Consider the following 14,135-nt stretch of genomic DNA (forward strand, 5'->3'; position numbering starts at 1 on the left):
CCACACCCACACCCACACCCGCAGTCACATATTTGGTTTTGTAGTTCAGGAGGCATGGGTTTTTAGTCTTGCCTCCTTCATTTAGCCTGTATGTAACCTTGGGTAGGTCAACTAAGCTTTGTAAGCCTCATCTTCCTCACATGGAAGAAGGATCACTGCATCACAGGAAAGAGCCCTTGCTCAACCTACTTATGCGATAAGTGAGGATGTGAAGAGTTGTAGGGAAGTGCCTGGGCTTTTATAAACAAAAAGCACCATTCGTGGAAAGTAATGTGTGGAGGGAACCCTGGTTCACTGTCCTGTCCCTGAATGTGATCACACTGACCTTCTCACAGAGGGAGCCCCTATGAACCATCTGTCTGCACAGGACCACATCCCAGTCACAGCTGGGTGATTTGGACACAGAATCTTGTCCCAAATTGGCTTGATCGTGTCTTTTGGAAACATGCATTTGGACTCAAGGGTCAGCCAATGATGACAGAGTCCTCTTAGTGGCCAAGGTTTGCAGGGACTTTCCAGAGTCCATGGAGTCCTGGAGTCTTCTCTGAGTCCTGGAAGTCAGCAAGTCTTTGTATTCTGTGAGATACCTTATTTCTTCAATACATTTCGCTTCTTTGCTGACATTTGTTAGAGTAGTTTCTCTTCCTTACAAGAACCTTAAGCTAAACAATTCGATTATTGGGAAATTTGGCAAAACTTAACATTTGGTGCCCTCATCTTAAAAATCTGTGCCCTTTCACCTCTCAAAGGGAAAGGTAAATTATGGGTTTCTTCCTGTTGCCATGCTTTTTCCCAATCAAAATTAGCCATTAGAAAAGGCTCCAACAGCAATCATTGACACTGAAAACATGCGAGTTTTTGGATGTCTACCTCTCCTCCAGTGACCATGTTATCCTTAATTCTAATTACATTAAAAAAAAAACCCATATTTTTCCCCAATAAAAGGATTTGATGTATCAGGAAAGAGATGAGGGTGGACTTCCTGGAGGAAGGGACGATCTTTCAACCCTCTCCACCTCTACCTGAGATCGGACTGCACAGGTGGCTGCCTAGATTGCTTGTGTGCACGTGCACCCGTGTGCACCCCCACATTGGCCCACGCCGCACTGTGTGATCACAGGCAGGCTTAGCTATCTGGCTTTTGAAGACAGAAGACCTGGCTCCTCATGTGTTTCTCGGGCGATCTCTGCTTCCCTCTGAGGCCCCTCTCAAACATCTAGACCTCCTGTGTGGCTTCTCGCATGCCTCACTGGTCCGTGGGCCCCACCTCTGAGGCTCCAGTCCTGCATTCTGTCCGCTCGCTCCTCATCCACCTCCTGACATTTGTGCAGCTCGTCGGCAGGCAGTACAATAGAACACATTTCACCAGACACTTGTTAAAAATGACAGGAGAGATTTTATTCAAGCTATTGCAGTTAGGGAAAGAGACTGACCTGAACTCTGAGTACGGCAAAGACAACCGGTTCCTCACTCCTCACATTTGGTCAATCTCTGAATCCCAACTTAGTTTGCCTCATAAACATGTCTGCATCCCTCCACGGCCTGAGGCAGCCTCTCTTCTCCCGGGTGAGTTTCTGTAAAATGTTCCTGGTTGACCAATCTCTCTGTTTCAATCCCTCCTCCACAGGCCCTAGCAGGTGTTTCTTCTGTAGTGTAAATCCAACTGTGCCATTTCTCTTCAGCAATGGTGGAACTGAGAGCCCACACGACCCTCCCTGGGCTCTGTGCTTGCTTCCCCCATGCCGCCTCTGAGCAGCTGGCCTCCCACGGACGCCGAGCACTCTCCACACTGCCGCCACCAGATAGATCTAATCAGCATTGTACATGCCTTCTCGGGCTCTTACCTCAGCTTGCTAAACCAACACAATGCTCCTTACCTTCAGTGGGTGGAAGAAACCTCAGCTAAAGGCAGTGATTAATTTGACTTGGATTCTGGAATATTTACAATTCACAAAATGCTAAAGATGCAGCTGTAAACTTTCTGAGCAAGGGGCAGATCTGGAGGTGCCCTACGCAGAAACTTCCAATTTCCAAAGGGAGCCTTTTAAAGAAAAATGGAAAGTAGTACTAATAGAAAAGAAGAAGAGAAACAAGGGAAGAAGAAACCTCAAAGATTAGATGAGCAAGGGCTACTGATGGCCTAAATACTGACTGTCCACCTTCTTGCCTTTCTGGTCTGCACGGAGGAACCCCACACAGAACAGACTCCCAAATGCCCATGATGTGGGGCCACTGGGTTATGGCAGGCCCTAGTATCCTCTGCTCACCTTCATGCCCCTGAAGTCTGTGCTTGCAATGATGTGCTGCCCGGCCTGGCAATACCGTGCCCTCAAGAAGAGCTGGATTCCTTCAAGTCATTGGCTGTTTTAGCTGTGAGGGATCCTAGAGATCATCTTCCATGCTGTGTGACCTGAATCCTGACTCTACAGAATGTGAGTTGGGGACCCTTCTGGATGCATTGATATGACATTGACAAGAGCTAATATGCATGAGGCTTCTCCTTTTGGGTTGGAGAAGAGAATTTTGTAGTCGGGTATCTGGGGAGGAGAGAAAAGGGTCTTGTGACAGGAGAGAAGGCAAGCCCTTGTGTCATGCTCAGCCTGTGGGTCTGGTTTTGAGATTTCTTGGAAGATATGTGACATCCCAGACACAAACAATGCTGGTTGCGAAAACAGATGACAGCGTGTGTAACAGAGTGGAGGAGGGGCTCTTATCCACCCCCACCCCCACTCTGTCACAGACCTCAGTGCGTTCTGGATCCATGGTTCCTTTGCGGAACAGTCCCTTTGCTCTGGGAAAATGGTCTCCTCACAGAGGCCTGGGAGGGAGGTAGGCTGTGAGCTGCCTTGGTGTGGACAGACTTGTTCCTGAGGAAACACTCCCAGAATGAAATGGGAGGGCCGTGGGAGAGAGGGCTGGGAGCAATGCCTTGGTTCTTTATTTGGCAGGGGGCTGACTATGAAGAGCCATCAAAATTTAGAAATTAAATCCAGTATGATTATATTTATGTTCATCTACTGGGGAAGTCTGCAGACCTTTAGATTAGTTTCAGATAAGCACACAAAGGTCAGGAAAAGTTAGGTGGGCTCCAGCCTTGTGGAACTGGTGAGAGCAGGAGTTTGGGCTCAAACCAAGTCTCTCCCCAACTTCAACAAGCTGGCTCAACTTGAATTCACTTATTGAGAAAATGATCTGTATTTTAGCAGCAGCACTGTTTCTGTGATTTTTGAAAACTGATTTAAGTTCTAAGAACAGGGACCAATACTGTGCTTCTCTTTCCATTAGGGCACATGGCTAGAGCTTAATCATTATCTCATGAATCATCTGACTCATTCCTTAGAACGGACAACAGCATCTTCTCTTATGTGTTGTGGGCAGTTGCTGGCAAAGGATTGGGAAGATGTGGCAGTGTAATCAACCGTATGTCTCAAAAGCATCACTCCCTTCAAAAATGAAGGCATGAAGGCCCTGGTAGATTTATGGTTAGATGGAAATCGAGAAGGGGTACATGCAAGGCAGTAGGGAGGGGACTCGGTTTAGAGACTCCAACAAAGATTAGAAGCAGTCAGCTTGGGCCGCCTGGGTGGCACGGTCAATTAAGCATTGGACTCTTGGTTTCCGCTCAGGTCATGGTCTCAGGGTCATGAGATAGAGCCTTGCATCAGGCTCCGCACTGAGTGTGGAGTCTGCTTGAGATTCTCTCTCTCCCTCTCCCTCTGCCCTTCCCCACCTTTCTCTCTCTTTCTCTAAAATAAAAAAAAAAAAAAAAAAGGAAGCTGTCAGCTTTCTGGAACAGAAAGGAGGGTTGAAAATTGGCCATAGTCATTCAACAAATATTTATCAAGTGTTTAATACATGTCAGGGATTGTTGTTCTACAGACCAGGGATTCAGCAGTGGACAACACAGAATTGATTTAAAGTGAAAGCATGTTAAGGATGGGATTATATATGTATATATATATATATTTTTTTTTTTTTGAGGGAGAGAGTGCATGCACATAAACATGTGAACGTGGGTGGGGGAAGGGGCAGAGGGAAAGGGAGAGAGAGAATCCCAAGTAGGCTCCACACCCAGGGCAGAGCCTGATGAGGGGCTTGATCTCATGACCTTCAGACCTGAGCCGAAATCAAGAGTTGGACGCTCAACCGACTGAGCCACCCAGGCGCCCCTAGGATGGGGTTATATTTTATTTACATCTCTCCTTAATGGCCTTGTAGTCCTAGGATGATGAACAGTCTTAGATTTGTAAAATTTATATGCCACCTTGTTCTAAAAAACTGAAAGCAACTTATACAGTAGTATACAATTCATCAAGATTAATGTGGAAGTAGAAGAGATAATAACTTTAGAAAATTTAAAAAGCATTGGAAGCCAAAACCCAGCAGAAATAAGGCTAGTTATAAGGATAGAACAAGCACCCTTGAAATCCTAGACACAGCAACAAGTCAGCCACAGATGTGGCATTCGGCTTTTCAGTGACTAACCTATACAGCGGGTAATGATACCATTGAAACAAATAAATAACCACCGCTCTTTGGGAGAAGCACAGTGAATCCTAATACTAAGACCAGAAGGATGTTTCTCTAAGAATCTTCCAAAAACAGGCTATTCTGTGGCTGAGCTATGGGACCACTTTAACAAGCAAAACGCCACACTGATGAGGCCAGGAGAGCTGTCACCTTGAACCGAATGGCTGAGTCTTTGTCAGGCAATAGCTAGGGGCAAGGATGCCCATGGTAAGTCAGTCCCTGCAGCTTTATTCAGCAGATATTAAACACGCGGGAAAGGTGTGGCTATCGATCTCGCATGTGTTTCATGAGGTAAAGAACTTTAATGTGATTCACAGAATAGCTGGAAGCAAGGCAGGAGGGAGATAAGAAGGCTTGACGTTAGCTTCTTGCAGAGAAATGTGTGTTTGTAAACATAATCAGAACAATCTCAGCTCGGGCCATTTTGCTCACCCAGCTCCTTCTGTACACGTAGTTTGGCCATAGGCGTCTGTGAAGTGAGGGAAGACCAGAGGAAGGATGGAAACATTCTGTCATGTTTGAGTAGCATGAAGAAATCTAGAAATGAAACTGCTTTGCCTAGTCAGTAAAAACCATCAAGGGCTTTGTAAAGGAAGTACTGTTAGGTCAACTGGGATATCTGTGAATGAAATACCCAGAAAAAAGTTAAGCTATGTCTCCACGCCTTTCTCTCAATGTGTCTCTCTCTGATTTTAGAAAACAGAGAAATGGCTTAGGATTGATGGTCAGTCATAAAGTGAGAAACTAGACGAAAAGACTCCTAGGAGTAAAGATTAATACGTAGGATGCAGAATCACATAACCAACCATGGTGGGTAATTTTGGGGTACCTGCCAAACTCACATGCTCTTCTGCTAGAACTCCCCTGACACACACACACACACACACACACACACACACACACGCACGCACGCACTCCATACCCTGCTCTTCCAGCAGCTGAGACTCATCCCTCCCTCACTTCAGCTGTGTGAGCATGGGTGGGCTTCTGCTCGAGGGAGTGGATCCTGAGGGGCTGGACTGCACAGTTCTGAATCTCATTCTCTCCCCGCACCCAACCCCTGCCACCCCATGCATTCTTGCTCTCACTCTCTTGCTTCTTGCTTAAGATTTTTTTTTTTAAATATTTTATTTATTTATTTGACAGAGAGACACAGTGACAGAAGGAACACAAGCAGAGGGAGTGGGAGAGGGAGAAGCAGGCTTCCCGCGGAGCAAGGAGCCCAATGCAGGGCTTGATCCCAAGACCCTGGGGTCATGACCTGAGCCGAAGGCAGACGCTTAACGACCGAGCCACCCAGGCGCCCCTTGCTTAAGATGTTTTAAGTGGGTTTTTGTTTCTCGTATTAAATGCTCCCCAATCAAGATACTAAGTAAAATAGGAAGATTTTCTCTCCTTTGATGTAAAGAAGAGAGGATTAGTTGATATAGCATACATATATTTTATATTTATGTATTTGAAAAAGGAAGTAACAACGGGGCGCCTGGGTGGCTCAGTCGTTAAGCGTCTGCCTTCGGCTCAGGTCATGATCCCGGGGTCCTGGGATCGAGCCCCGCATGGGGCTCCCTGCTCCGCGGGAAGCCTGCTTCTCCCTCTCCCACTCCCCCTGCTTGTGGTCCCTCTCTCGCTGTGTCTCTCTCTGTCAAATAAATAAATAAAATCTTAAAAAAAAAAAGAAAGAAAAAGAAGGGCAATAGCAAGCATATTGGGGGCGGGCGGACAGCTATGAAGTGTGCTAAGAAGTTAAAAAAAAATCTGAAGCAAAGAGCTTCCAGTTTAGTGCTGATGTGTGTGGAGGGATATTTTACTGTTTGTCTGCTGTGTTTTTCTGCTCCCCTGTGCTCACTTCATTTCTTTACCTGTACTCCAGAGACCTCTGCCCAGTCCAACACATAAACTTTAGGGATAGGGGGTGACTCCGGTGAATGTAAAAAGTGATGTTAGTTCGATAGTCACTAGTTTAGGTGTGAAACAGAGTCTGAGACATTCCTATGGGATATGTTTGCTTTTGTCTCCAAACTAGCTAGAAAATTCCTAGGGTTGGGGATGGGTGGGAGGGGGAGAGGAGGTACTCCTAGATTAAAGCTAGCATCTATGCTGGAGCAAGTACCATCTTCTCCAGCACCAGAGAACATTGGGGAAACTGAGTTCGTGTGCAGTTGTCATCCTCATTGCCGTCCAGGTGAAGCCCAAGATGACAGCAGAGAGCAGGTCTCCTACCAACAGACCTGCAGGAGGGACACTATTCTGGGCCCCAAGACTTCACTGAGGCTTCATCTGACCCAGAACTGTGGAATATCCCTCCTCCAAATACCCTGACCCTTCAGGAGGGAGAGACTGAGGGGACCTGGTGGTGTGGGGGGAAATGGCTGCCTGACTAAGCGCCACCCGGGTGACACCTCCAAACCCACATGGTGATGGAACCGCCCTCCCCGCTCTTTCAGACACATTAAAGAACTTTGTTTGGCATTCTTTAATTAAGTAGACAGTTCTTTACCATTTTGTGAAAATTGAAACTCTAGGATAATTGTTGATTTTTTTGGTAATTGATGTAGTCAAGGAATGTCACTGGATTAGTTTGGGTTTTTTACTGGCAAACTTAAAAACTCGGTCTTTAATAATAAATTAAAGCCTTAAAAAGAAAATAAGGATGGAGAGTCTTGAAGGATATTTTTCTCTGCTCTCAACAAAAGATTTTTTAAATGTTTTTTCTCATTCTTACTACATCTCCTCCCCACAATCCTCGGTGCCTTAGGCACAGCTAGATCCATTGTCGATGCAAGATAAAATGGTTTTGAATGGATGACAAAGGGTTTATTAATTGTCATTAGGAAAGAATCCTGAAGAATAACAGCATAAGCAAAGTGTTCATTTCCTCTTTAGATATTTATGCAGAAGAGTCACTCATTTCAGTGGGTCTTCATTTCAGTGGGTGGTGGGTAATGTGCCCATGGGCCACAGCTTCCTGAAGGACAGTGACACACACAGGAGCTCGGTGGTGGTGGTGGTGGAGGGTGCACCTGGCCTTAGGCTACCACTCAAGAGGCCTAGACAAGTGTTTCATTGGCATAAATGAAAAGAGCCTTGCTAGAAAAGAGGGCCCTGTTGGCCAGGCTAAGTTAAGCTAAGCTGCAGCAACAAGAAAACCACCCAAACTCAGTGGCTTTACAGAAAGTTTAGTTAGCACTCCTGTCACACTCCAGTGCAGGTCATGAAACCTGCCTCTGCTTTGTAGGCTCGCCATCTGGATCCCATGAGCCCCGAAGCTTCAATACCAGGCAAGGACAGAGCTGGAGGTTGTAGAGGATGTTCTTCAGCGCCAGGATTACAAGTGGCATGAGTCACTTCGGCCTGTGTCCCACCTGTCCAGACACTCTTACATGACCCCAACCGCAAAGGAGGCTGGGAAATGTGGTTCGGCTGTGTGCCTAAGAAGAATGTGGTGGAGAACACATAGCATTTGTCTGCTACAGAGAGTCAGGGGGAAAGGGTGACAGCAGAGAAGTGGGGCAAAGAGAGCCCCTCTGTAGCAGGAAAGAAGTGTATGCACCAGCTTCTCTTGGGTTTTCTGGCCTGGGATGTGCAACACACACCATCCTTCGTTATACTTGGCTAAATGGAAGGATGGCAACTGAAGGGCAAATCGGTGAGCTGTGGCATCCTGGAATCCATGCCTGTGAATTAGATACAATATGCTTTTTTGCATAGGTACAGTCCACGGCAAATCCAAACCCGAGGAGAAGGCAGGCGCGGGGTGGCGGGTGGGGAGGAGCCTGTGTGCACCGAGACTGCGTGTTTCTGTAGGGCATGCGCTCAAACTACTTGAGGGGCCCAGGCCAGCTCTTCGAGCACCTGCTTACAAAGCCAACTGGAGGACAGAGGGGACAGAGGCTAGCGGGAGCCCCCAGGTATCCTCCAGAATTAGATTCATGGTCCACTGGGGAGGACACATCTACCATTCTATTCACTCTGAGAGCAGATCGAAACCCCTCACATCAAGATTCTAGCAAAGAAACATAATCCTTTAAGACACTTGCCTTTTAATTGTTGGCTGATTTTCACAACAACATAGCTATTCCCACGGGGTTTCTACAACCATTGTCTGATACTGTCCTTTAGGCTCTGCAGGAAGCACTCTGGAGATTTCTGACTTGGGTCATCCCCACGCAGCCTCAGACTCATTCACACTTTCCTAACAGGGCCAGTGAGTCCCAGCTCTGGGTGTGACACTGCAGGTGTATCTGGTTATCTCGGGGATTGGGGGGGGGGGGGGGCGTCACAATGTCTATAAATCAGAGTATAAATTTATTAAATTTACAGTAGCATTTTTAGGAGCATTTTATCTCAGGGTGTTTCCTGAGGGGGAATTTCGTCCCAGAAGCCAGGGCCCTATGCCTGCCCAGTCTTTCTCTCTCTAGTTTTAAGGAGCAGGTGCCTGTTTCTCTAAACTGATCTGCATCGCTTTGTCCCTTGTCACTTGGAGGAGGCAGCTTATCTGCCGAACCAGCCATCAGCCCTGAGCCAGGAATGACTGCCACGTTGAAAGGGGTTCAGAACTGGGGTACCACCAGATCACACACTGCACACCTGGATGGTGCAGGCTCTAAACATCTAAACAGAAGGGATCAGGGACAGCAAGGCAGTTAGAAAAACAGGGCAGATGGCTTGGGACTGGTCTTGAAGAAGCATTTCTAAAACAACCACACTTTTACCTGTACAGGATCTTACTGGAAGGGGAGAGGTTGAGGACAACTGAGAGAGAGGTTAAAGCTCCCTGCTCTCCACCCCCCAGAGCGTCTCCCTTGCCTCTTGTTCAGGTTTCCATCAGTAAATGGTCCGGACCAATGTCCCCCTTAATGGCAGGTCATGCTTGCCTCGAAGCTGGTGCACCGCACCGCTGCCAGGGCAAACTCAGCCTCCCCCCCACCAGGGTTGGGAGGGGGCAGCTCCCGCCCACCCAGCCTGTCCCAAAAACTGGGCAGAGGGAGGGGAGAGCAGCGGCCCTAAGACTGTGTCATGTGTAAGCCGCCAGCCAGACTGGTCAGCCTTGGATGCTTGCAAAGTGATTGTGAGCAGGTGCCCTGCAGGAGCAGACGGGACCAAGAGAGCCAAAGACCACTGGCGGCCGCAAAGTGACAGAGGTGAGGCGCCCTCCTCCACCTTGCAGCCCGCCCTGTCTGCACTTAGTCTGGAAGCTTCCTCCCACGGCAGTGAACGCGTCTCATACGTTCAGTGCAGGGTGTACCCCGAAGGACTTGGCACGGCTTTCCTGGCCCCTTCCATCCTTTCCCCCAGCGTGATGAGCACTGGTACTGTTTGAGCTGAGGGCGACTGCCCGCACGTGGGAAGGAGCCCCTGCCGGCCATCGAGATGCGTTTGCCGTCCCGGAGCCAGCAGGGGGCCCCGCATCCCCGGGAGAATGGGAGACTGCTGGCTGCCACATGGGGAGGGAGGTCCGACACCGCATAATGAGTGTCATTCTCTGGCGCCTTTGATCCTCATAGAGCCACAAAAGAAGTCCTGTCCAGGTCCCTCTTCTAAAGGTTACACAGGCCACCGCGACCACACATTCCTTCTGAGTGAGAAGAGGGAGACAGCGTGAGTGCGCCCTTCTGAGGGCCTGGATTGTGTGTGTGTGTGTGTGTGTGTGTGTGTGTGTGTACGCGCAATTTGCAGGGACCAGCAGCCCTGCCTCTACTTTCTGTCCAGGGACTATTGTTAGTTGGCCTATTAGGTTCTCATTAGATTTTCAGCTGCTGCTCCGAGTTTTCTTTTTTACAGAATAGAGAACAACCGGGGACTTGTTTCCTAAAGAAGAAAGCTCGGTGTTAGAAGGTTTTCAAACCTCTGAGAAGAGAGGGAGGTCAAATGAGAATGCGGGGACCTGGCCTTCCGGGATCTCAGGCCAATTATCCACGCAGAGAAGGTCCTTACACCTCCCTGCCCGCTCCTAGCTACCAGTGCTTCTGTGTTTAACTGTTGCGTGAAGACTTCCAGCGCCAGGCTCCCCTGGCCTGTGCTAAAATAAACATCCCTTTCATCGCTAGACTGACTTGTGGTCTTCTAGAAATTTTCCAGGTATGGGGCACCTGCGTGGCTCAGTCGGTTACGCATCTGACTCTTGGTTTCGGCTCAGGTCATGATCTCAGGGTCGTGAGATTGAGCCGTGCATCGGGCTCTGCACTGAGTACAGAGTCTGCTTGAGATTCTGTCTCACCCTCTCCCTTTGCCCCTCCCCCCACGAAAAATAAATAAATAAATATGTTTAAAAAAATTCTCCAGGTATATTTCCTGAATGAAGGTGTAGGGACAGGCATCTGGAAACTACCGGTGTGTTCTGATGTCAGCCTGTGGACCACAGATCACCATCAGAGCAAGTTACTTACCAGGGATACAAATAGTCATTTGTTTCTTATAAATTTCTCCAAAAGGGAAAAAGTTGTTTTTTTTTTTTAAATGAGCATTTTCAGGACCTCTCATATGGGGTCTAAGTACCCAACGGCTGTGGTGAGGGGCCCGGTGGTGTGTTCTGTCACTCCCTGCTTCATCCTGAGTGCTTTCTTGAGGGTAGCAGGTGGGGGGTAGAAGAAGAGTCCGTTCCAGGCTCAGATGTGGCCTTTGGTCAGCTGCAGATAAATTTCATGGATAATTCAGGAAAAAGAAAATGGACTTGGGTCATGCTTTGTGACAGCCAGACCAAAAACAAAGACACAATGATACCATCATAACCCCAGAATGTAATGTAATATTCATAATTGAGAATTAGTGCTTAAAGACACTAAAGTTAGAACCAACAGCCCCAATGAGTCATTTTGCATTAAGTTTACTAGGAAGAATCATTTTTCATGATTCCTCAGTGGTCCCGGCAATTATGTCTGTTGAAAGTACTGCGTTTCCTTTTTATTCCTTTTAGAGGTTTGCAAATTTTGACCAACAGGAATGGATAATAAGACTGCTTTAGGGCGCCTGGGTGGCTCAGTCGTTAAGCGTCTGCCTTCGGCTCAGGTCATGGTCCCAGGGTCCTGGGATCAAGCCCCGCATCGGGCTCCCTGCTCAGCGGGAAGCCTGCTTCTCCCTCTCCCACTCCCCCTGCTTGTGTTCCCTCTCTCGCTGTCTCTCCCTCTCTGTCAAAAAATAAATAAAATCTTAAAAAAAAAAAAAAACTGTGCTTTAAACAAACCTAAGGAAAGTATGTTGGTACTTTTTATCAATGCTCATTTAATGCACTATCATTTTAGGAAAGTGATTCCAGCTCTGTTTCTTGGTATCTCTGGCAACAAATGTGTGGATATATCAGAAATAGTATTTGTTTGTATAAAAATATATTCCTCATGCCTTTTGATTCCTCCCCAATGGAGCAGGCATTTTACACTTGAAATGCAGATAGTGGAACAATTTGTCCATTCTAGTCAACTGCCTTAAAAACCCAGTTCCCGGGGCTCCTGGGTGGCTCAGTCGGTTGAGCACCACCAGCTCAGGTCCTGATCTCAGGGTCCTGAGATCGAACCCCTCCCCACCTCCTAGCGTTCCTCACTCTGTTTGGGATTCTTTCTCCCTCTGCCCCCCCACCCACCCCGCACTCAAGTGCAGGCACTTACACACACTCTCTTTCTCTCGCAAATAAATAAATAAATAAATAAATAAATAAAATCTTAAAAGAAAAAAAAAAAGACCCCAGTTCCCACCAGGTAAAACAACCTTCCAAAACCTTCCTTCTGCTCTCCTTCCTTTGCAGCCTGTATCCTTAGTACATCATTTGTAAACATTGCCACGGAGGGTTTGGGTGCTTTAATTTGTGCATCTGAAAGGATGGACAAAATTAACCATTTCCAAGTGACCAAAGCAAGTCTGCTCCCTTACTTGGAAGATTATAGAAGTATCTGCCCTTCAGTACATTAGATCTGCAGCTACATTAGTTGTCTCTGTGTCTTTAGATTTTGCAAAAGGAAATTGAAATCCAGCAAGTCGTATTAGGAGCCCATTCAAAAAGTGAACAAAAAAGCAAATGAAAACAACCCAGAACGAAGTGGTGTATTTTTCACTTTGCGTTTTGTAGGCATAAGTCCCTTCTTTATAATTTGCAATTTTTTCTGAGAGGTGGTGGATTTTCACTTCAGAGGCGAACAGTATCATGACAAGGCAGCCACAGGAGCCTGCAACAGAAGGAACAAACAACGTGTTGGCACAAATATTTCCTGATTGTAAGAGACGGGGAAGAGGGTCAGCAAACTAAAGAAAGCCTTTACCATCATCCTCATTTGCATTCTTCTGCAAAAAATACATAATTTCAAATTGGTAATCATGAGCCTGATTCTCCAACTGATGGGTGGAAGGGCCTGGGCTATATCTCTGAGTGAAGAAAACTTGGTGGGGGTGGGGAGGGTAGAATCCGGCCGATCTCACCAAGATTGGGAGATGTTCCTCTCTGCCTGATGAGAAGGCTGGATTGCTGGGCACCTTAAGAGCACAATGGCGGAGGGGTGCCTGGGTGGCTCAGTCGTTAAGCGTCTGCCTTCGGCTCAGGTCATGATTCCAGGGTCCTGGGATCGAGGCCCGCATCGGGCTCCCTGCTCGGTGGGAAGCCTGCTTCTCCCTCTCCCACTCCCCCTCTCTCGCTGTCTCTCTCTCTGTCAAATAAATAAATAAAATCTTTAAAAAAAAAAAAAAAGAGCACAATGGCGGAATGAGGCTACAAAGCAGCCACAGCTATGATGTGGCTTTTAGAGAACAAATTTCTCTATACTTCACAGGCCTCGTACGAAAAACGTCAGTCATACAGGCCCCTCATGAAAGGGCCTAGGGCTTCCTTCAGAAGGGCTACTTGCCTTCCCCTCTCCTCCAGCTCCCACCTGGCCAAAGCGGCCCACAGGAGACCCTGGGCAAAAGGAGCCATAGGTAAGGTGTTGAGGCAAACAGTTATTTGTGCTTCATGTTTCTAACAGAACGCAGGATTTTTACTTGGGTGTGTGGCTGCCTTGAATAAAGGCTACATTGTTTGGTTGAGGAGGGGTGGGATCTACGTAGGGGCAGGAATGTTTCCTTGAAGTCTGCACCTATCAGAGGCCTGCCCTTTCTTTTCCCCCTTCCTCCTTCCTGTAGTTGAAATATGGATGCAATGGCTGGAGCTCCAGCAGACATTTCGGAGCAGGTGGCCTCAGAAATGCAAGCCATGTACTGTAGAAAAACAAGAAAGGAGGAGTCTGGATCCCAGATACCTGGAGCTACCAGACCAACCCTGGATTTCAAACTCTAGGTTTTTATGGGAAGGAAAAATAAATCTCTATTTTGTTTAGTCCACTATTATTATTTCCCCCTCATTTACCACTCATTGGTAGCCTAATCTAATCCTAACTGGTGCAGCTGAGGTCTGGGGTGAGCTCTCTGCAGGACAGGGGCACTCCATACTGAGTGGTGCCTGGAAATTCTGATAGGCCCTCTCCCACTGAAGATGGAGAATGGGAGACCCCCAGATGGGTGGATGGCACAGGGGGCAGAAGCAGGCAGCGAGACTGGGAGCACGGTGGATAGCCAGGATGCCAGGAACTTCTACCTCTAGTGTTGCATCCCAAGCCATTGGGGTTCCGGTTAATAGGAGACTTGCTAGG

The 14,135-nt window shown here is 47.6% G+C and overlaps 1 protein-coding gene across 1 annotated transcript in view; it reads right to left on the reverse strand.

The window, feature by feature from the left end:
• Positions 1-12,417: 12,417 nt before the first annotated feature.
• Positions 12,418-14,135, reverse strand: part of CLRN1 (clarin 1) — a 35,911-nt gene continuing 34,193 nt past the window's right edge. The window contains exon 3 of the mRNA XM_081827757.1: positions 12,418-12,683. Coding sequence (XP_081683883.1) covers positions 12,418-12,683 — 266 coding nt within the window. The remainder of the gene's footprint in view (positions 12,684-14,135) is intronic.

This window comes from Leptonychotes weddellii, chromosome 1 (assembly GCF_054177405.1).
Source record: "Leptonychotes weddellii isolate Sample4059 chromosome 1, ASM5417740v2, whole genome shotgun sequence".
Classification (NCBI taxonomy): Eukaryota; Metazoa; Chordata; class Mammalia; order Carnivora; family Phocidae; genus Leptonychotes; species Leptonychotes weddellii.